The 23,910-nt window shown below is 42.5% G+C and overlaps 1 protein-coding gene across 2 annotated transcripts in view; it reads right to left on the reverse strand.

Moving 5' to 3' along the window:
* Positions 1-23,910, reverse strand: part of msrab (methionine sulfoxide reductase Ab) — a 45,562-nt gene that overhangs the window by 9,706 nt on the left and 11,946 nt on the right. For both annotated transcript variants that reach the window (XM_088314224.1, XM_088314223.1), the window contains exons 4-5: positions 20,598-20,702; positions 4,326-4,432 (exon numbers count right to left, since the gene is read on the reverse strand). In XM_088314224.1, the coding sequence (XP_088170350.1) occupies positions 4,326-4,432; positions 20,598-20,702 (212 nt within the window). The remainder of the gene's footprint in view (positions 1-4,325; positions 4,433-20,597; positions 20,703-23,910) is intronic.

Genomic DNA, 23,910 nt, shown 5'->3' on the forward strand with positions numbered 1-23,910 from the left:
GCCCCCTCCCCCACCCAACCCCAATGCTGAAGTTAAGAAACTGAAAGCCCTGCAGAAGAGACTTTTCATATGGGTTAATTATTCATCGGGCTGGAAGGGTATGAGCCAAATATACGTCTGCATGTGAGTGTCTGGATTTTTTTTTTCTTTTTTGGTGTTTGCCACGCCTGTCTTATCTCTGGCCTCACCCACTCGCTCTTGTCACCCCATCGAATGTGCGCCTGCTTTTTTTTTTTGTCCTCGATAAGAGCGCGGATGGCCTTTTCGGTCGTAGTTGTCTCCATTTTAGAGATGGGCGGGAGGCGCCAATGCGGCAAAACGACCATTTTGGTTGCGAGCGCGTCAAATTTGCGTTCCCGGCGGAGACCCAGTCGAAAACTGCGGCGCCACTGAAGTCGCTGACAGATCGGTGGTGTCAGCAGCGTCGTCGTCGGTGGCGGCGGAGAGCGAGGGGAGGCTGTCAGATGTTTGTAAATGTGTGTTTTGTGAGTGCGAACTAGGTTAGAGGATCTCAGACGTCAACTGGGGAGCTGACAAGACGATATGCTCCATATGAAGGGCCTTTTGTTGCAGGTAGTCTACTCTATTAGCAGTACTTTGGATTTGTTCAAATAACGCAACGGTAGGCGTGTAATGGTATAGATGTAGGAAAACCCAATTTTTTTGCGGGGGCGACATGTTCCAGACCAATCCATCCAAATAAAAAGCCACCATTTAGAGCAAAGGTGTCAAATCTGGCCCATGGGCCAAGTTTGGCCTGCAGTGTAATTATATTTGGTCCGCGAGGCTATACCAAATGACCACTATAACTTTTTACATTCTATATCAGGGGTAGGCAAACTTATTAATTGGCGGGCCACAATGGATCCTAAAATTTGACAAAGGGGCCGGACTAGGTCACCTCACCTCATTGGAGAATTTTAAATGAAAGTGAACAGAAGCATTACAACAATATGAAAAACCACAGTATTTAGAAAATAAAACATGAACAAGGTTTATTCATTTAATTTTTTTTCAAGTTCGGCGGGCCAGATTAAAACGTTTAACGGGCCACATGTGGCCCCTGGGCCGTAGTTTGCCCACCTCTGGGCTCTATGATAATAGTAACACTTTTTCTTGCGACTCCAAGACATGGGCTTAAATGGTTGATTGATTTATTTTAGTTTTTTTTTTTTTTTAAATATTTTTTATTATTATTCACATTTTATTTAATAAATGAATGTGATAATTGATGTTTTTTTTTTTTTTTTTTAATTCGATTATACATATCTGGACTATTAAGTTATATATTGCATAGTAATAAGTTTTGCTTGTTCCATATTCAATGTTAAAGCAAATCTTGTTTGGGTCCAAATTAAAAGGTTTGTTTAGGGCTGAACAATTAATCAAATTCAAATCGACAATGCAAAGCAACAGAATGCCCATTTTAAATCACCAGGCCCGCAATACGGACTTCATTACGGTCAGTTGGTAGGCTTTACTTATTTTAAATATACATGTATATTGTAATTATTTGTTTACCTAACGTCTTGATAAGTCATTGTTTCAAGAAACATGAAAAGTTAAGTGATAGCCATAGACTAGCAACACAATTATGTAAGAAAAAAAATCAGTTTTTGGTTTGTGTTTGTCAAAAAAGAAAATACATTAAACATGAAACATTTAAACTCAAAACATTTAACCTAAATAAAAACACACACTGATAAACCTCAGATTTGCATAATATTGTTTTGTGCCCCACATCCCAAAAAATCTGTACGATAGCAAGAACACAAATGATGCATTGTGTTTAGCCAGGAAAGACAGTCATCAGATTCATATTTTTCAGCATGGAACATGATGTACGCCACAAAGGCGTCCCGGTTCCCACACGGAACATATAAAGGAAGGGACACAGTGCCTGAAACAAACACTTGTCGGGTCATTTGAAAAGGCATCATGCCAATCTCAGTAATAGTGACAAAAACAACGGGCGTGATACAAAAGCAATTTCCGGACAATATTGGTCTCAAAGTCAAAAAAGAATAATGGAAAACCAAAACACAAATGATGATCAAATTTAAAACATTTAAAGCAGTGACGTCAAACTCCTTTGGGCTTCATCTACATTAATTGGCTTCTTAAACTACTAATCGTAAATTTGTTTGCATGAAATAACAATTTGAAGTTTGATTTTTATTTGTTTTAGTTTTATGCCTGTAATAAAGGTCACTAAATGTGCTGAATGTGAATATGGATCACAGTCAGCTGATTTTCAGGGGTGTTGCGTGTGTGTGTGCGTGTGTGTTGGGGGGGGTGGTTTTGGTGTCACCATCAGCTGATAGGTTGTCACTCTCGTCGTCTCTGATCTCATTACCTTCCTCTATTTATTCGCCTTCAATCACCACCCATTGCCCTGGTCTCAGCTGCCACCCCTCTCTCACCTCCGACCCCAGCCCAAGGCCAAGGTTGGGAGGTTGTCGTCATGGTAACACTCCCCCCTTCCCAGCCCTCGGCCCGTGACGGCTGACCCCTAAGTTAAAAAAGGCCGGTCGTAATTCGCTCCCCACTGATTGCGGCTGAATGGCTTTTTACGGCGAGCTGATGGGAGGATCAACGGAAAGATGGACCGATGGACAGATGGATGGAGCGAACAAAAGGGGGCAGGGGGTGTGGGGGTGAGCCCGACGTGTGCCACTCCAATGACCTATGCACCCTCTTGTGTTCTTTCAGCACGAGGGCGGTGGAGAGCGAGGATGTAGATGCGATCAACTCAACACAGGTGGCTTTGCTTAACTAAATGGCCTCGGAAGAGGTCGCCACTCCAAAGACAGCCACTCCATTGTTATTCAAACAAATGGGCCAACGCCACACGTTGGGTTTCGCCGCTCCACAAGCACACTTGAAACCTGGAAAATGTGCTCAACGGGGAGCGGAGCAGCTACATATTAAAATTAAAGCGCGGCTTCATTTAAGCAGCGAGGATGTGGCACAAATCATTTAGTTGACGCATCAACATGCTTGATTGGAAATTGTGCTGAAATCAAACATGGCCCAACAAAGAAATGTTTTCTTTTCATTTTCGATGAAATGTTTTTTGACATGAGCAGTTAGCAGACAAGGAGAGACTATTTTGTTTTTTTTATGGTTAAGGCGCTGGATAGAAATCAGTCTATTTAACCTTGTGTTGGATATTATTCAAAATGTGAAAAAAAAAAAAAAATGAAAGCAGAAAGGGACCTCAGCTACCACCGTTACCTTGTGTCAAATAGCTTTTATAAAGATTTTCTCTTCAACGGTTGAATGTTTGAAAAAGTGTGAGCAATAACGTGGTGACAAGACGCATACTGATCTGAGCTTGAACGGCAATTATATTTTTTGGATAGTTATGCTTTTGAAATCAATAAGAGTCTTTCGTAGACTTAACAATAATTCTTGAATGCTTGGAGATGATGGGTTGAAAATAAAAAAAAAAAACACAAAAATATTAATTTCTAAAATTAAAATCTGCTTGCTGGTAAAAATCAAAGCGGAATTAAATTCAACAATGTCCTGAGCTGGATAAAAGATGCGGCTGCCTGGAAATTTCAATGACATCGGTGCTCTCCAACGCTGCTATCCCGAATCAAATATTATCAATTAAAAAAAAAAGAAATCAATAAGTTCCGTTTGAAAGCTGTGATCAGTAGAGATGCGATGTGAGATCAAATGTCATCTCAGCTCCGTCAGAAATCTCTGGACAGATAGCGTTTGAAATCAATGTCAGTCTTTCTTTGAAACAGATCAGTAATCTATGAATGGTTGGAAATGAAGGCTTGAAAACGGCGGGCGGGTCAATGCAGAAAAGAACCTTTAACCCAGCCGTTTTCGGCTCAAATAAAAAGAATAAAAAAATCTTTTCAAATCAATATGGGAAAGTAAAACAGTGATGCAAGGAAGTCGTAAACCAAACTGTTGGAAAATGCGCAAGTGACCTTAAAAAAAAAAAAAAAAAAATGAATCGAAGTATGACTCGTTCACAAATATTGCGATTATTGCTCTGACGAAAACACATCTCGCAATATTTGGAAAATCAGCAGAAAATGACAAGAAACAGTTTCAAAGTTGAACAAGCTTGAATAGTGATTGGAGCATTCTTCGTTTCCACAAACTGTTGAATTTAATTTAACTCGTTCACTACCAGCCGAGTAAAAAAAAAAAAAAAAAAAGGATCTTTGACGTTTTTAGCCGTCAATGGCAGTAAATGAGTTAATTTAATTTTTTGGATGACAGGACTGTCGCCTTATAAAGATTGTAAAATATGACGGTGACTACCCCAAAGCTTTTACTTTGTATTTCCCGCATACCTTTTGGTAGGCCACTTTGCTGCGCAGCGCAAGCTCCTGTTGATTGGCGCTGGAAGTGTAAATCACAGAACGGTACTGAGTCCCGATGTCGGCGTGCTGCTTCATACCTGCGTAAAGGGACACACAATCGCGAGCGCCACAATCATTCCCATTTGCATCGAAAAGCTTTTCACAATTATGTCATCATCCCACATCTTGAATTCAGCCAGCCAAAATGTATTTAGGCGATCACTTTCCACGTCCGCGACGTGCCGGTCTACGTGCTGGTGTAGGTGGGCGTGCGTTCATTTTCTTTGTCATCTATGCACGTCAACATTTTCATCAGCTTTACATCAGAGTGTTTTTTTTTTTTTTTGGAGGACCGAAGCAAAGTATGCGTGGAGAAGGAGGCCAAAGAGCCGCCATGACTTGTGCGCTCTTCACAAGTGACGTTACTGAGCAGCTTTGACGTCCGTGAAAGCCTCCACGCTTTTTTTTTTCCCTCACTCAATAGTCTCCTCCATATCATTCTTTTCTTCATGCGTCCTAACTATCTATCTTCATTGTTGTCGGGTATTGCAACACTGGAAGTCACCATATGTCAAAATATCACCAGATTTTGGATTGAAGGATAATCGTAGCACACCGCTTGTCCCACTATAGCAATAATGTCACGAAAACGAACCCGCTATATAATGACATTAAAATAACTACCTACACTGCCCTCTAAAATGATAACGCCGATAACTTAATATTGCAATAACTAGCTGTAGCTCACGATAGCAATGGTATCACAAAACTGGGGACAGTCTGATACCTAAAAAATAAACACACCAAGAACATCAGAAGGATGTAGAAAGATCAGCTTTTTATTCACAGAGGATGAAGAATATAAACGTGTGAGTATTGTTATATTGCATGTCTATGAGTTTGTGTTCAAATGGTCATTGCTTAAACGGGAAGTCAACCTCGGGCTGGGCGATATGGCTAAAAACTATATTGTGACACAAGTATGTCATATCGGTCGATATCGATATATATATAGAATTATTCTTTCTTTTTTTTTTATTCATTTTTTTTACTATTGAAAATAAAAAAGGGAAATGGCTAATTTGTTTTATTTTAAAATGTAACATTTAAGGTTAAAAAATAACCAGGAAAAAAGTCAAACGCACGCCAGCCTCCCCTTGTGATGCGTGTCCGGGGAGGGTGATTGTTAGCGGCTTAACTGCTACGTACGCCGGCCTCGCTTCTCCAGAGCTCTTGTGTGATGGGGCTACGGACCGTTTCCTCAAGTCGGCCAGTAAATTGACCTTTCGCCACCCGTTTTTTTTGTTTGTTTGTTTGTTATGAGTCACGCTAGGTTAGCGGCGCATGCGTAAGCCTCAGGTTGTATTTCCTCAATGGGAGGGAGTTTGTGACGAGTTGAGCCGTGATAGGTCGTCCGGGGGGGGGGGCGTCGATAATTTAGCAGTACCTTGCCCTCTCTGACATGACATACCAAATACACTGACATTTACAGGCCACTCATGCAGATCCCGCCTCCTAAAAGGAAACTATCTAACACACAGTTTCTATATGTTATATTCTCACAATTAATCGAATATTCAAATGAGTTCAATGTTTAAACAGTGAGTTTTAGTGAGTTTAATGTCCTTAAAGCAGATGGGGTAGCGGCCGAGTCTGGAGCGTGCCCCCACCCCCCAAGCCGTGATAAACGGCGGTTAACACGACTGAACTTTTCCAGCCTTATTCTTAAACATTTTTCTCGTGAGCTGCTACAGTCGAAACCAGAATTCAAAAAGGCCTGATTCTATTTTATTCAATCAGCGGCACAGTTACTCCCCAATCAAAGCGGCTCGGAGTTTGCTCCGCCCACTCACAGCGCCGGCCTTGCTTTTTGATGATTCCAACTGTAGAACCAATCCCAAAAGAATTGAGTCCTCAAAGAAACACAACGGCAACAAACAAAGCCCCCCTCCCCAAACAACAAAAAAAAAAAAAAACTCAGCCATCTCTCATGCGCTTTCTCCATTTTTAACAGCCCCCTTCGTTATTTTCTCCATCCGTCAAAGGCAACAGTAATTATTAATGAGAGCCTCCCTGTTCCCTCTGCATTATGCATGAGAGAGCCTTGCTTCTTGAAAGCACGGGATAATGGGGGGGCTGGACCGAAAGGGGGAGGGGCTCCCGGGGTCACACGTGCCCACTCGCACAAACGGCGGCGCCACGCGGGGGTTGCTGACCTCCACCCCGTGAAAATATTAATTAACCCCCGCCCACAGGAGTAGCGGCGGTGCTGAAAACAAGAGCATTTCAAAGTGGCCCCCTTTTTAAATGCTTGACAGACAAACGGAATGGGGAATCAGACAGACGTCCTAAAGAGCACGCGTTCCCCGTTTGAACCTTCTGGGATTGGTGGCAGCAGCTCGGCAAGATGGTTCTCATTGTTTATCCTCATCCTTCAATCTTTTCTTCAGAGGCTTTTTAATCTTTCGTACCGCCACACCCCGCCCCTCGCTCATTTCCTGCCGACACTTTAAAGCGTGTGCACGTTTGAACCAAAAAAAACAAAAAACAAAAGTGGAAGGGGGATCAAGTGCGAGGCCGTCTTGTTGATGCACTTGGTGTTGCACTCGCAGGGTGCGTCTTTCTTCCAGAGCCTCCGCTGCTGCTTTGACCCTCTTTCATTCCAACCCCCCTACCTCCGATGTATTTTTACGTAACGAGCCTTCATCCGCTAACAAGTGCCGGAGCGGGGATTAGCCTCATCTCGCCACGTACCGTCCCTGCGGCCTCCTCCTGCCTCTGGATTTCCACGAGGGCCATCCAGCGCTCGCACGGAAGTAGAACACGAGAAGACTGCAAATGAGGCAAATTAAAAACGGGAAGAGGGGCGTCTTACATAATGGCCGTCAAGAGAAGTTAAAGCCGGTGCTGTTCACTTTGGTTCTTTTGCACCATGGGAGTGCATGCGCAATGCAGATAGCTGGGTCACCTACAGCTTCTACCACTTGCCTCCATATTTGAACTCAATGCATCCATCCCGTTTTCTACACCGCTTATCCTGAGATGACTTTGCATAAAAATGCACTACTGTAGCCCTAGAGAATCTGTAATGAGACTGACCACTGCCGATAATAGCGAAACTGACATGAACGGGCACCCCTTAAAAATGTTTTGTCCAGTGCTTTGAGAAACAAGTATAACTCATTTAATCCTAGAAATGATCACTAGAGGAAACCCCTCAATTCCAGCATTTTTCTGGATTTTGACCGATTTTGTGAGGCCAACAGAATATTTAGTTCTAATGCTATAAAAACACGGAGCTGTGATGCACAAAAAAAAAAGAAAGAAAAAAAAAAAGCAAAGACTTATAAATACATCTTTGGGAGGCGGGGACTACATTTTTGAAAACGTCTATTTATGTATTATGGATTGAATGAGTTAATTAATTCTGTGACCATACAATTAATCAATACAAATTAATTATAATATAATAATTGCTCCGACCCCACAAAAAAAAGGTAAATTATGAATTTGATGCATTTTGATTGGGAGAAACCAAAATCGAAATTAATTCATTGCCGAGCACCACCAGGAGAAAGCCAAAATTAATGGAACGGAACTGGAACAAAGAAATTTTCTGAAGCAAGATAGGATGCAAAGGTCAAATAAAGAACGAAAGCAATGATCCAGCGTCTTCATCGTAAGCGTGAGGCAATTAAGACTGGGAGCTAATTAGCAATCCCTCCCAGGTGTACACCTCCAAGACTGGGAGCTGATTGGCAATCGCTCCCAGGTGTGCGCCTACTTGCTCATTGCGCCTCCCTTAGCGCCGTTACAGTTACAAGTTGCGATTTTTTTTGCTCTACTTTCAAGATCAGCTTTGTGCTTTTTTTTATTTTTATTTTTTTGGGGTTGACATTCTAGCTAGATCATGGAACCTCAATCCTGTTTCTCGAGGGCCGGTGTCCTGCCTGTTTTCCATCTCTCCCTGCAGCAACACACCTGATTCAGATAAGCTTGCTGATTATCAGATCATTAGAATCGGGTGAGGACAGCGGACCTCGAGGAACAGGATTGAAGACCCCTCTTCTAGATAATTATGGTTGCTATATAATCACCAAAACACAAAATCTAAAGGTGGCCTGATTGCATAGTACTGGTGGGAACGGGTTAAAAGTCAATCAACCGTGGAGCCTAACAGATGTACCCCAGGAAAGAGGACTTGAGAAATATCAGTGCATAGATAAATACATTTTATACTGAAACAGTACAGCAAAAAGAGGAGTGATGGAAAAAAAAAATCGAAGATAGATGCCACAATAATTCAGTCTAATAATAATTTGTTTTTATAGATTATTTTTTTAACTTTTTAATCCACAGTTCTAGTTTATTTCATTTCAAAAGCAGGTATAGCAGTTGTACGAGCCATTATATAGTACTTTATCATTTACCTTTTCTTCTTTTGAGATAAACGAGGCATTTCTATGCTCCGAACTTTGTGTGTTAAATATTTTGGAGTGGTGTTGTATCAGGGGTGGGCAAACCTTTCGATTGGCGGGCCACAATGGGTTCTAAAATTTGACAGAGGGGCCGGACCAGGAGTAGATGGATGGAGTGTTTTGGTAACTTCACCTCATCTGAGGGAAAAAAATATATTTAATTTTAAATGAAAGTGAACAAAAGCATTACAGCAAAATATAGGTCCTTGAAAAACCACAGTATTTATTCATTTCATTTTTTTCAAGTTCGGCGGGCCGGATTAAAACGTTTAACGGGCCGCATGTGGCCCCCGGGCCGTAGTTTTCCCACACCTGTATTATAGTATCCTCAAACCTCACACTGATGATGAGGTGTAAACTTCATTAGAGAAAGATGCCAAGAAAGTGATAACAATAAAGATCTCCGTGTGTAAAGTGCGCGTGAGTGTAAAAGCTAGACGACAGATATGTGAGAACCTTCTTCTTGGTAATTTGCATATTCTTCTAATTGGGACTTAATAAAGCTTTTCTTTTTGTTTTGTTTTTTTCTGTATCGGCAATTTTTAAATCGATACATATTCTCTTTGCATGATATGGTAAATGTACACAGACTTTTCCTTTTTGATTCTGTGATATTGTCCTCGTGTGCCGCTCGTGCCCACTTAGCTGTTGTAAAACCACAATTTCCCCATTGAGGGACCAATAAAGGATGATTCCGTTCCACAATCATTTGCACTACGGGGCAATCCAAATAAATGATGGGGACAAATGGCCGATGACTGCAGCCTCGCCTCTGTTTTTGTTTTTTTTGTTTCTTTTATGGTGGTGCGTTCGTGCTAGTAGGTTGTGGCGTGCCCTGCGGTCCCGCTACGACTGTGTGTGCGTGCCAGCACAGCCCTCTCTCTCTCTCTCGCTCTTCTCTCTCAGCTGCTATTTTTGCCCTCATCTTATGTAAGCCGCCGCTGATGCACTGGAGACAGAGGCAGAGTTTGGGATAGTGAGAGCATCCCCGGTGGATGCACACACTCACACACACCCCCACACACACACGCACACCCCCACACAAAGACAAACACACACATGCATATTTGCACGTGCAGCCGTTCTTTATGGGGAGCGAACGTGCGACAACATTCAGAGCCAAACAGTAACGTGATCCACGACTGGCGAAATGGCATCTGGTGTGTGTGCGTGCGTGTGTAGGTGTGTGTGAGATGGGAGAACAAAGTGTACGTCCACATCATGATCACCGTTGTCGCTAACGTGTATTTTCCGCAACGGGGACTCTCAAACGTGACTTCATGGTTCTGGGCATGTTGTCAGAGCCCAGTGACCCTTTCACTTTTTATTTTTAGCATCATCCAATGTAACACATAATTCTTGCTCTACTCAAATGAGTCCCAGTAAGCACACATGCAGTCGGCGAGATATTTTTAAAATTGGAAGAAAAAAAAACAACTAAACTCACACTGAATTTCTCAAGAGATGACAGCTGTGGGATATTTTAAAAAATACCGGTGTTCATATTTATGGGGGTAAAGGAAAACGTTATCGACTCTATATTAAAAATCATTTTGAATGTGTATCTGGTACAATAGTCTCATGTCTTTCAAGTGTAATTCGTGCCCCTTTGAGAAGAACATTATTGAGATCTTTTACTTTATCTTGCACGTGACAAATAACCAAAATATTCCCAAAAAATACTAAAACTACTATTCATACTAATACAAAACATTTTAGAAAGAAAAACTAATCAAAACTCATTTTTATAAAAGATGCTTTTGCCGCTTTCGGTCGCCGTGATGGCTTTCCACATCGAGCAATTGGGAGAGCAACATAAAGTTTGAAGTGACGGAATCGGAAGACAAAAACTACTGAGGTATATAAAAGAAATTGATGACTCTGATCATTTTGTCAAGTCAGCAACCCCAAACAAGCCGTGATTTGTTTGACTGCACTCAAGATGAGTGCATGGCATGCGCATTCCACGTAAATCTGAGGGACATCGCACACAAAAAACTGCTGTGAGCACCCAGCACCAAACGTCAAATGACCCAGATGCAAGGCAATGCAGATTTAAGACTTTTTTTTTTTTATTGTTAATAAAGCATGACACCTTCTTGTGACTGGCTCCATGTCGACCCTCAGATCATTGCATCGTGAAGAGAAGATATTCCCGATCATTTTTGTTGGTTTTACATTTTCAGTAAATCAAACCCAGAGAGTTTATCACAAAACGATGCAGACGCTTTCGCAATTATAAGTTAAAGAACTTTCTCGGCTGCAATTATAAAATGATTAAATGTAAACCGCCATTTTCTTTTATTAATGTGGTGATCTTGCACAGTGCAAGGGGTCGCAAACGAGAACATTTCGAATCAGTGGGAACCTCGAAACTGCAGAAACATCACGAACCAGGGACCTCCCGCGATGAAACGGTAAGAGATACTGATGAAACATTGCTTTATTTTGACCTGCACCTAATGACAGCGTATCTCTGCTCTCATTAATAAGCACAAATATGGCATGAAAACGCAGAGAAAAAAAAAAAAAATAATATCGGCGGTGGACACAATTCAGCGTATTAATGTATTCCGATGGGATACAATTATCTCTCGTTCTCAAGCTAGCGAGGCTACTGAAGTTTCTGTTTTCTTCAAGGGCATAACTGTGAAAGCTATAACGCTCATTGTTAATGTGACCCTTTTTTTTTCTCTCATCAAAACACATACATTCTATTTTATCATTATCTGTTCACACCTTGTAGTTTTTGTTTTTGTTTTTTGCTGTGAGGTGCATAAATGGTGCTCGAATGAGGTATGTTTGTTTGCTGTTTGTCGACTTACAAACAAATGTCTTTATAAGTTTACATAATCAAAAGGACGAAGAAGTCATGAGACACACCAAGGTACACACACCCCCACACACACACACGCACGTGTCAGGCAATCTCCATAAATTATGGCCGTCAAGCGCCAGGGTGTAATAAGTGACACCTGGTAATGAGCACACCATGTGGGGGGTAGTGAGGGGGTGGCAAGGGTCAGGGTCAAAGTTCAAGGTGATCTCCTATGGGGTTTTCTCCCGCCCCCCCGTACATTTTTTGTAAAGACGGTGGGGCAAGAGTCCCCTAAATTGAGGCAATGGGGTGACTCAGGGAGACACGGGAGTAACCCCAAATGGGAATTGGCGTGTGTCGCAGCCAGCTGGGGTGAAGATATGATTATTGGGGAATATTCATGCTCATTTGTACGGGACCAACGACCACCAGTATGACCGAGCAGATGCGCTGATTGGCTTCTAGTTTGGGGTTGGATCCCATTCTTGCCAGAACAATAGCTCAGCCACAATGTTGGTTTTGTTGCATTTGTAACTCCTCAAAAAAAAAAAAAAAAAAGGAAAGTGCATCAACGACAGCTCAGTTCTGGCAGTTACAAGGAAAGAGTTCAAGTGGGATTGCAGCCCTCCTCCAAGTATGAAACGTTGTCATTTGGATTTGCACCAAATCAGCCATCATATTTTTGTTCCATAAGATAATTAAGGCCTTTATCTTGGAAATTCAAATTGAAGAATTTTTAGGGCTCTGTGGACACTCTGATGATGCCCCCTTGGGCATGAGTCTTAAATTTTCACTGGGATTCATAAATTATTCACAACGAATATAAGGAAAACATAGGCAAAAATGCCCTCACAATAATAAACGTGTAATACACAATCCTACATACTTAAATTTATCGAGCTCCACACCTAAATTAGGTTCTGGATACATGATTGAAGACACATGAAATGCACATTTGTTCCAGATTGGACAGTGTTCATGGTGGCATTTTCATCATCAGACCAAAAGAACTTGGATCTACCGGGTTACAAATGGATTGGATGAATTCAAGTCACTATAAAGTTCCTTTAACATTTTATTAATTTACCACCCCCAGAATGTTGTGATTTTCAAATGAATTTTATATTAATCGGATGTATTAAGTGGATGTTGAAACCCTGACAAGGTGTTTTTTTTTTTTTTTTTTTTAAACCGAGATTGCTAAAGGTCAAATCACACAAGAACTTATTTAAGAAATTGATTGCGTGGCTTATTTTGAGTAAGCCAGCAACCAAATAAAAAACATTTTGTTGATACGTCATTGGTACGATTGATGATCTCACAAACAACTTTAATGTCGCTTTGTTAAATGCGCTTGACTCCGTCGCGCCTTTAAAAACTAAAACTCGTCCAAAGAGGCTTACTCCGTGGTTTACAGAGGAAACGCGCGTACTGAAACGATCTTGTAGGAAGCTTGAGCGCAAATGGCGTGCGACCAAACTTGAGGTCTTCCGTCAGGCATCGTGCGATAGTTTACTAATATACAAAGAAGCGCTTAATCTAGCCAAAACTAATTATTATTCTAGATTAATTGTCTTACATAAAAACAACCCTAAATATGTATTTGATACCATAGCAATGCTAACGCAACAGCGACCAACCTCGGATAGCTCTTCCTATCCAGCTCACGATTTTATGCAATTATTTACTCAGAAGATAGAATGTATTCGTGATGAGATTAAAGACACTGTTCTTAAAATTCCGTCGAATTCCGCGATAAATGGTGTTAATAGGGACATTAGGGCTGATAACTGTCCGATAACCTTATGTCAATTTAAAAAAATATCTCTTGAGAGCCTAACAAAATTGGTTAGTGCGGCAAAACCGACAACAAGTGTGCTCGATCCGCTTCCTGGTAAACTAATTAAAGAACTGTTTACGACCCTAGGACCGTCTGTTTTAAATATAATTAATCTATCACTTACCACGGGTGTAGTACCAGCAGCTTTTAGGACGGCCGTTATCCGACCGTTACTTAAGCAACCAAACCTTGACCCAGAGAGTCTCATCAACTATAGGCCGGTTTCAAATCTTCCGTTTATTGCAAAAATTCTTGAAAAAGTCGTAGCGCAACAACTTAATGAATATATGACTGCTAATAATCAATTTGAACCTTTCCAATCGGGTTTTAGAGCCGACCACTCTACTGAGACGGCCCTTGCTAAAGTTACTAATGATCTTCTCATAGCTATGGGCGCCGACACCTCATCAATATTACTCTTACTCGATCTTAGTGCCGCTTTTGATACCGTTGATCATAACATATTATTAAAACGCCTTGAAACGTGTGTTGGCATTTCAGGTTCAGCGCTTTCTTGGTTTAATTTGTATCTGTCGGAGAGGACGCACCGTGTAATTCATGGCAATACGACTTCGGATCTTTGAAAGATCACATGTGGAGTTCCGCAGGGATCGGTACTTGGACCTCTATTGTTTAGCATCTATATGCTACCGCTTGGTGATATTATACGGAAATATAACATTAGTTTTCACTGTTATGCTGATGATACGCAATTATACATGCCGTTGGATATAACGAATCCGCGCGACTGCTATAAATTAGAGGCGTGCCTTGCCGAAATTAAACAATGGATGTCTTTCAATTTTTTGCGTCTTAACTCAGATAAAACCGAGATGCTCATCATTGGACCAGCGCGTCATCGGTACCTTTTCAAAGACACCACTCTGAATATCGATAAATGTAATATTACCCAAAAGGATTCAACAAAAAATCTCGGTGTTATATTTGACGCAACTATGTCATTTCAAATGCACATTAAAAATATTACTCGAACTGCGTTTTTTCATCTGCGTAACATTGCTAAAATTCGCCCAATTCTATCAACGTGTGACGCGGAAATCTTAATCCATGCGTTTGTTACGTCTCGCGTCGACTATTTTAACGCTTTGCTCTCGGGTCTCCCCATGTCTAGTATTAAAAGTCTGCAATTAGTTCAAAATGCAGCAGCTAGACTCTTAACTAAGACGAGAAAGTTTGATCATATTACCCCGATATTAGCTAACTTGCATTGGCTTCCGGTCCACTTGAAATGTGATTTTAAAGTTCTGCTACTTACTTTTAAAATATTGCACGGCTTAGCACCTTCCTATCTCGTTGACCTCGTGGTACCATATGTTCCGTCCCGAAACCTTCGCTCACAAAATGCTGGTCTTTTAGTGATCCCGCGAGCCAAAAAGAAGTCCGCAGGTTCTAGAGCGTTCTCTATTCGGGCACCAATGCTTTGGAATGCACTACCCTCAGATATTAGAGGCGCCACCTCAGTAGAAATGTTCAAAACACTATTAAAGACGCATTTATACTCTTGTGCATTTAGCTGAAATATTTGTTGGCCTGTTTCCTGCCGCTTTTTTTTTTTTTCTCTTTTGTTTTCTTTTCTGCCCCCTTTTCCCCCGGCTGGGGGATAAGGTGACGGTGACCCACTGGGAAGTTTAAGGCATTGACCAACTGGGCATGCACCTGTTCCAGTGATGTCGTCTTCCTGCAGCGCGACATTTGATCAATTTATTTATATACTTTAGCATCTAATTTAATTATTTGTTGGCCTGTTTACTGCCGCTTCTTCTCTTTTCTGCCCCCTCCTTCCCCTGCTTGGGAATTAGGTGATGGGGACATGCTTTGAAGATTACGGCACTGACGAACCGGGAAGGGACCTGCTCTGCCGAAGTCGTCTTCATGCAGCGCCTTTTCTGATTTCCTTATATTTCAGCACTTCATTGAACTACTTGTTGGCCTGTTTACTATTTCTGTTCTTTCTTTCCTGTTCCCAATTCCCCGAATTAGGTGATGGCGATTCACTTGGAAGTGGCTGTACTGAATTTACACCAACTGACCGGTACAAGATCGAAGGCTCATCTTCGCATATGCTGCCATGGATATTACGGCCCTGGATGAGGACCCACTCCACTGAAGTCATCTTCCTGCAGCGCTTCATTCAATTGACTCTTACATTATCTCATCTATTATTGCATAGCATCATTGTATGTGTCAAATGTTGCCCAGTTGGCATCCATTGCAGCCTGGTCATCCTGGAAGGGGGATTCCCCCATCTGTGGTCCCTTCTCAAGGTTTCTCACTTTTCCCCTAATGAGGTTTTGTGAGTTTTTCCTTGCCCTCCTGGGGGTTAAGATCGGGGATGTCGATTGTGGCTATGTAAAGCCCTTTGAGACTGTCTGTGATTAAGGGCTATACAAATAAAATTGACTTGACTTGACTAACTCAATCAAAGTGCAGGAGAATGGGATGTGCCGGGCCATCCTGTGAAATATTGAGTTTCTTGGGCAACACAACTAATGCACTGAAACAATGCACTGAAATCAAATGGCATGACTCCTTCTTGTGACCGGTTTTAAATTTGCATTGCTGATTAGACTTGTCCAAGTCATTTTTGTTTCTGGCATTTCATAATTTTTTACACAAGTGAAAAACATCAATTCTCCCTTTTGTCTCTCACTCACACACACCAGATACTTGCAACTAACCACAAACGCAAAATCAACCACAACAATTTGTCGCAGGTTTGAAACACCATTTTGCGCGTGCGTCATCGATTTGCATTGTCACCTCCAATATCCTTCGCGACCAGGTAGAAAATGAACATGCCAATCCTAAATTTACCAAACTGGTCGATTATCTTGTATTAAGTGAGCAATCAAACACAAGCAAACCGTTTCGTAAATCATTCAGTTATGAAAACATTAGCCCCAAAACTAAAAATCAGAAGACGAAAAAAAAAAAAAAAAAAAACTCCCCCTCGCCTAAACGTACCCATATTGTTTTATTTATGTACATGTATGTGCGCACGCTATCAAAGATAAAGAACGCCGATGTACGTTCACTGACACAGCATCAGTAAGTCATATCATAAATAGTACATGGTCTCAAAAAAGAGGAAGGATAGAGGGAAGAAGGAGGAACGGAGACAAAGAGAAGAACGAAGGGGGGGGGGGTAAAGGCCTTGGTTGTTAAGATGAACAGCGGCGGGTGTGGAGGAGGGGAGCCGAGGAAGAGCAGGGATGATGTTGTTGGATGAGGAGCAGGGAGGAGAGAGTGACTAAGAGATAAAAGAAGAGCGAGGGGATGCGAGAGTGTTTATGTGGCGAGCGGATGGCCTCAGGGAGCCGTCGACTCACTGCGCTGCTCTGCGGATGTGCTGACGGGCCGCACGTTCGCTCAGTCGCTTGCCTTGTGGGCCCGCCGCAAAGAAGGGAAGGGGGCAGGTGAGACGGGTGAGGAAAAGAAGCTAGGACAAGTTGCAATGGGAACGGAGGCATGCGTTAAAAAAAAATATTTAAAAAAGGCGAATTGGAACATGTTTGGGAATAATAAACTGACTGCGGAGTTTAACGCAAAAGGGGGGATGAGATGTTGGAGCAGCTAGAAAAGATGTTCCATGGGGGACAGCAGGGAGGGGGGGAAAAAAATAAATAAATCAAGGCCTTCGTATGAACTATGAGCAATTAAAGTGGGAATAAGTTGTGAGGCTCCGGCATATCCGCGTATGATTGTAAATATCAAACTGCGTTTCCAACCTCCGTCGCCGTTGCACTTTGACACACCGATGTCACTTTTGTGAGTTTGTCACCGTGCGCTCATGTGTGAGGTTGCATTATTGAAGAGTCGTCATAACACGAGACATAAGGGTGCTTTGAATTTTTTTTTATGGGTGGTGGGGGGGCGGGGGGGCAGAAGGTGGGCGGGTGCGTGGAGGGTCGGGGGGGGGGGGGGTCGTCTTTATGCAACATCCCAGAGAAGCCGGCAGATTGAGACTAGTGTTGCTGAATATGGAAAGAGGGCACACGGCAAAGGCTGCTGGGAGTTTGTGATTGGCTGCTAATGTTGCTATCCGGGCCGGGATTGGTGGAGCCGACGCGAGCCCCGACATCACGTTGTCGGGACTAAACCCCTTTGAACTGAGGCAAAGCGGAGCGGCGCACATCGCGAAACAGGCGTAACATGCATCCATATGTGACAGGCGCCGCCAACAAAGTGCGCAAGGGTGGGCTCAACCCCCCAAAGCGCCCCACCCCCCTTTCCAAAATCACAAACTCTTGTCTTTCTATATATAAGTGATGAACTTCCTCCACTCCGCCATTCTCTTCCGAGCGCATCACTGTAAGGTGGACGGAATAAATTGGAGCTTAAGCACGCGTGAAGGCACAGCCAGCGGGCCACATCACGCCACATTTGTCAAATCAGAGTTTTTTTTTTTTTTTTTTTTTGGGGGGCTGCACGTGAACCTCGAATCGGTGAAGGCGGGTGGGTGATAGTCGGGTGAGTGGATGGGGGGGCGCAACGGCACAGAGTTATGCACGGGGAAGTCAAAGAATATATAAAAAAAGGTGCGCTTATTTTGGAAGGCGTTCTTAACAGCGGATTGGAGTGCATAGACAACAAACGGCTCTGGCCGTAAATAAAACATGAGAGGAAGACAGGGCTGTGAGTCAGGGGAAACGCATGACTACATCGGCACGGCCCCCTTGGTGCGTCTTTGCCCACGGTGCTGACACACAACACGACCTACAGCTCCAGCGTAGCTCCGCTACTTTTGAATGACCTTGACGACCCCCCTTTTCATTTCCCCCTGCATTTGAATCCCTTAGTTGCGATGAGACGTGGAACTTATGAACGTCACGTGGCCTGACTGCTCTTCAGTGACACTTGCGGGCCAATTCCAAGTTTAAAAAATTCTCATTGAAATCAATTCTAAACTGTCATTGTATTTTTTAATTCATTCAATCCATAAGACATACATGTTTTCAAAAATGTAGTCCCCCCTCCCAAAGACGCATTTATACGTCTTAGCCTTTTTTTTTTTTTTTATAGCTCCATGTTTTTACAGCATTAGAACACAATATTCTGTTGGCTTCGCGAAATCAGTCAACATCCAGAAAAACCCTGGAATTGAGGAGTTTCCTCTAGTAAAAATCTTTGGGATTAAGAATTGTTTTGGACAGGTAACCTTTTAACGACATCTGGAGTGTCATGGCCACCACTAGAACCTTTTCCATTTTAAATCTGTTGCAATTTTTTCTCATTTTTCTCTTACCCCCAACTTTCAGTTGGAAAAAGGATTGCAAAAAGACAAAATAAAAAGTAAAATAGTGAACCATCTGATGCTGGCTGAAGTGAGCTAAACTGACTTTTAATTATGATGATTCCATGTCTACTTTCATGACAAGAAAAACATTATTTTTTTTTTTTACAGGAAAATTTTGGTCCAACTTTAAGGCATCCCAGAGTTGACGCGCCGCTGTATTTGGGTCACGCTGAATATGTAAGTGCAATCATGACGGATGCAAAACATGACGGCATGAACTCAAGTAATGTCACCGAGTACATTTGCAGTGTGTGTGCATGCTCATGTGTGTGTACGTGCGGCGGTGACAAGTGAGCTGATAAATCTTTGATTCGCCTCCTCCCAACTTTTCCTACCCCCCCCCCCTTTTTTGCCTTTCCATTCCATGTGAGTGAGCAGAGTAGCTCTTTGCCGAGCCTTTTGCTCCCTCCTCTTCCTCACCCAGCATCCTCCTGGTGCATTAATGTTCTTACATCACCCCGTCCAATGAGTAGGCCAAAGGAGATTCACAAAGAGATGGAGAATTTGTACTTTTTTGGGGGAAAAGTCACCCAAAAACGTGGGAGGATTCACTCCATTAGCTCTTTTTCTTGAACTATTTTGTAATGGCATTAGAGAAGAGTCTCAATCATGGCGCACACCGCAAACGTGATGATAAAACATTTTTGCCACAATTCAGTGGTGCAATCAGTGCCTTGTTTTTTTTAATTTTTTTACTTGCGAGCACAGACTTGAGTGACGAACGCTGCATGGTGGCGGCAGTGAGCTCAACTCAAGCAGCGGTTTGCAAAATAAGGAACAATTCATCAAAAGCTCTTTTATGTCAGTCCGTTTACTGTGAAACTAAACATAAGTCAAAGACAAGTACACTTTGTGTAGTTCTAACGACCAAATAGCTGTCTGGATGCCAGTTTCAAGTTTGATGCGAACACAAATGTTGCAGAAACATCATGGCGAGTATAGAAGTACCCATGGTCTTCGCATAAAAAGACTAATATGATAAATTTTTATTTGTCAAAATGATGTGCATACACAATTGAACAATTTTTGTTGTTTTTGGTTGTTTTCATTCCCAACTCCTCAATTCACCAAATTTCAACTTTTTTGTGATATGAGCTGTCGCTCAATAGATTTTTTTTTTTTTTTTTTTGCTTTGTTGCAGCTAAAATTTCAATTCTGAGCAAAATTCAGATACAAGGGAAGTGGGGAAAATGAAAGGAGGGGTAGTTTTGGCGCTAAATTTGAATAGGCCAAACAGTCAAACCCAAATACAAAAGGAAAACACTCCCAAGGAGCACCCGCTAACCTGACTTTCCGGGTAATTTTGTAAAAGCAGTTTATTTTTTTGCACCCACTTTTGTCATGTTTATGATTCGGTGCTATTTTTAAGAATTATAAACAAACCAAAAAAAGTGGTGTGTTTTCAGTTCGTTTCAATGGTGATAATTGAACTTGGTTGTGGAACGACTTGTTCGTCTAGGTAACACTTTTTTTTCCTTCTTTTTTTTTAAATATTAACTCATGACGTGAAATGTTCCAAAGTTTACAGCGAACACAGGAAACGGACTACTGTTTTTTGCGGGTGCTTCATGCACCACACTGGCATGTCTCTCCATGGATGGCTGGATGTCAGACACATTAACACCGTCTGCCATTGACTTCCACCCACGAGACCTTCCCCCACCACGACGTACACGTCCAGGCAGCATCCTTCTGCTCCAATGCACCCTTTTCCCGTGTCCCCTTCGGGATGCCTCGAGTTTGCTGGGTGACATTTTTTTGGGGGGGGAGGGCAGGGTGGGGGGGTGCTTGTGCATGCGAGCGCTGCTACCTTGTGTTGGATCGTGGTTCTCCCAGAAGAGTTTTAGCAGCTCCTCCAGGCTTATGTCTTTGGGAGAGAAGACCACCCTCACCACCTCAGTGTGTCCAGTCAGACCTGCATGATAGAACACGGATTCATTTTGAGCTGCAACTAACTAACGATTATTTTAAAAATTGATTAATCTGTGGATTATTTTGGCGATTAATCGATGAAAATAAATCAAAACAATTTATAATTAACATCCCTTCAAAAACGGGACATGTTAAATTGACAGAGCAAAATATACATAAGCATAAATTAATTCTGATTCTGTAACTTGTTTGGTCCGGAAATGGACAAACATGTTGATCATTGTTTTCCAAAATAAAAGCAGACGTTTGCAAATGCTGACATTGATTAGAAGAGAGGGAAATTACTCGTAACACACCCCACACCATTGGATAATAGCTGAGTTTGAAGTCTTCAAAAACATCTGCAAATCGGGCCTTTGACTCTGGAAATGCTCAAATTCCCCCGATTATCGTTTTACAGCAGTGGCGGGTCGTGCATTTCAACACATAGGCCTTCAGTGAAGTCCTACTTAGTCCGACTTGAAATGAATCCCCCTCATAATACCTTCATTTATGACACCACAGCTGGACAAATAATATACAGAAACACACTTACACACTACTGAGTAAATGTTGGATGACCTAGCTTCTCTTGAAAGGTCCGTCTTGAAAATGGCCTTGCAAGTGTATCTGCAATAAAATCCTCACTTTTCCCTCATTCTGCCATTTCGGTTTAAAAAAGCAAGAATATATTTTAGATTTTCAAACGGTCACCGGTTATGACTTGTGTGTTGTGTGTTGATTCCGCATCGCTCAGCGCTCTCATTAGTGAGTATCCAATCACAAGCCGTGTTTATCACCTTCAGCATCAGCCAGCAATAATGCTCAGTTACCAACTCGTGATCTGATTTGCTATTGCAACCGTCTCTCAAATCTGAAAGCCGAGTGACAGAAAAGATGCCCGCACAATTGTATCTGAAGAATAGTGCGTGCTAGTGGCATTGTGAAATCTGCCTGGCAACATGAGCTAGCTGAATTCTGATTGGATAAAAACTCACCTAAAATTACAACGCTAGGATATAATATGACATCAATGTGAAGAATATGATCTTGATTTCTTGATTATGTTAGGCCGGCAGAGAAGGCCTTGACCGCCGACCCCTGGTATACAGGTGTGTGTACCCCTGCTCTCCTGAAACTTGTAGAATTGTACAATATATTGCATCCAGGAAGCAGACTGACACTGCCAACATTTTACTTCTCATCACCAAGTGTCTCTCTCTTCAACATGGTCTCCATCCAGTTGTTTTGATCGTCCGCGTGTGATCGCTGCATTCACAACTGTCCAAACAAACTATACCGAGGGGCGAAATGAAGCGTTCAATCCGAGCCAACTGTACAAGGCAGGTGCGAAAACCGCCTGGGGTGAGGCACGCGTCGGGATGGATGCCGCTGTGACTTTGACAAAGTATCCTGTCCTCTCAACCCCCTGCAGTCAAAACTTTATTTTATCTCTCTTCAAACTATCGAACAATCTTTATTTTACTCGTTGCTTTTTGTTGCAACTCTGTAGGCGCTCTGAGCGCAGACGTGTTCTCAATCTTAATTCAGACGTGTTCATATTCTTAACACACATTCTCATCTGTGTTCTGACCAGTTTTGTGCGACTTGCTTCTAAAATGTGCGGCACCGGGCACGGCATGATAGTAATAGTTTAATGGCTGTGATGATAAAAAAATAAATCTTTCCGGTTGAGTCCTCCAACCGGGCAATTAATTCGCCTGACTTCCAATTGTTTATTCGGCCAATTTCCCTGCTAGAACCAAAATGGACGACTTTTTGTTCAATTTCTGGTATGGGTCCTTGAGTGAATTTTGGTCGTGTCTCAGCTCCCCCAGATGACATGAATTAACACCAGGATATACGCGCTTGGTGAGATTCGGGGAATGGTGAGGTCATTTGATTGGCTACCAACTGGGGCTCGGATGGGTGAATTCCGTGGTAAGAGTTTTTTTTTGTTTTTTTTTGGTTTCTTTAACTTTATAACTCAGGGATAGTGTTCAGGGCCCCTTAATACATAATTGTTTTACCAGTGTACTTATTACGCTTGCAAGTTTTAGAAACATTTGATTTAGTTTGCAATCAAGGCTCATTTGCGCAAATGACCCATTCGACCCCTGGAATTCGCCTGAAACTAAAATGTCCAACATCCTGCTTCATTTTGGGCATGTGACCGTGAGACTGGTGTCGTGAAAAGATCAACATGTCCATCTAATTTAGCGTTCGTACTTCTAATTGGAGAGTTTCGGGAAGTAATGATCAGGATGCCAAAAATACGTACCTTAACACCATATTTGAAACATTTGCTGAGTTGTTGGGCAAGTTGAGTGTGAGCACGGATGGTTGTTTGTCTATGTGTGCACTGCGATTGGCTGGCAACCCGTTCAGGGTGTCCCCCGCCTACTGCTTGAAGATAGCTGGGAAGGGTTCTGGTACCCCTGCGACCCTCGTGAGGAGAAGCGGAACAGATGATGGATGGATGAATTAACGATAATCATGTCCTCCCATTTTTGAGTTGATTGGTGAAATTGGTGACGGGGGGAATTCTTCGAACACCAAAGGATATTACTGAATGACTTTTTGGTTAGTCGTGTTCTGGGCCCTAAAACGCTGCAGGTACATAATCACCAGGATAAGTGCAGTTGGAAAATTGGTGAGTTTTTGGTCTTGCTAATGACCCAAAAGATGCCAAGTGGGCCTTTGCACAGCCTGGTGTGCACGCCTCTAATAAGAATGCATTCCACGACGACGACTTAACCTCTTTTGTCACATTACCACTTCTCAGTCTGCCCTTTAATCCTTTTGAAGCGTTACTCGCGCTTCCATCAGTCCTGTCTGTCTCTTTGAACGTTCCTACCCTGTTGTGTTGACAGCTCTTCACCGCAAAGCCGTGGCCGACGTTCCGCTCCGTCATGGCTACTGGAGCGACGCCTGCACCTTCCCTTCCAGCCGTTCTTTCCTTCCGATGTTCTTTCCCGTCACAAAGTTTATGCCCGCCCTCCCCCCTCAAGCTTAGCTGTCATCCAGCTCCATCCTATAGCTGGCGCACAATCCCTTGAAGGGCTTTCTCTCAGAATGTCTGCCAGCCAAAGCCCAAAGCGTCTTTTTCGTCCTTTCCGAGTCCAATTCTACTTCGCCCGCCATCGGGGCGCCGTACTCGCTCTCGACGCGCCTTTTGGAAAGCACGAGGAGTTCATAATTAAAGCGCACCA

This window comes from Idiotropiscis lumnitzeri, chromosome 1 (genome assembly GCF_059441095.1).
Source record: "Idiotropiscis lumnitzeri isolate Australia: NSW breed Sydney's pygmy pipehorse chromosome 1, RoL_Ilum_1.0, whole genome shotgun sequence".
Classification (NCBI taxonomy): domain Eukaryota; kingdom Metazoa; phylum Chordata; class Actinopteri; order Syngnathiformes; family Syngnathidae; genus Idiotropiscis; species Idiotropiscis lumnitzeri.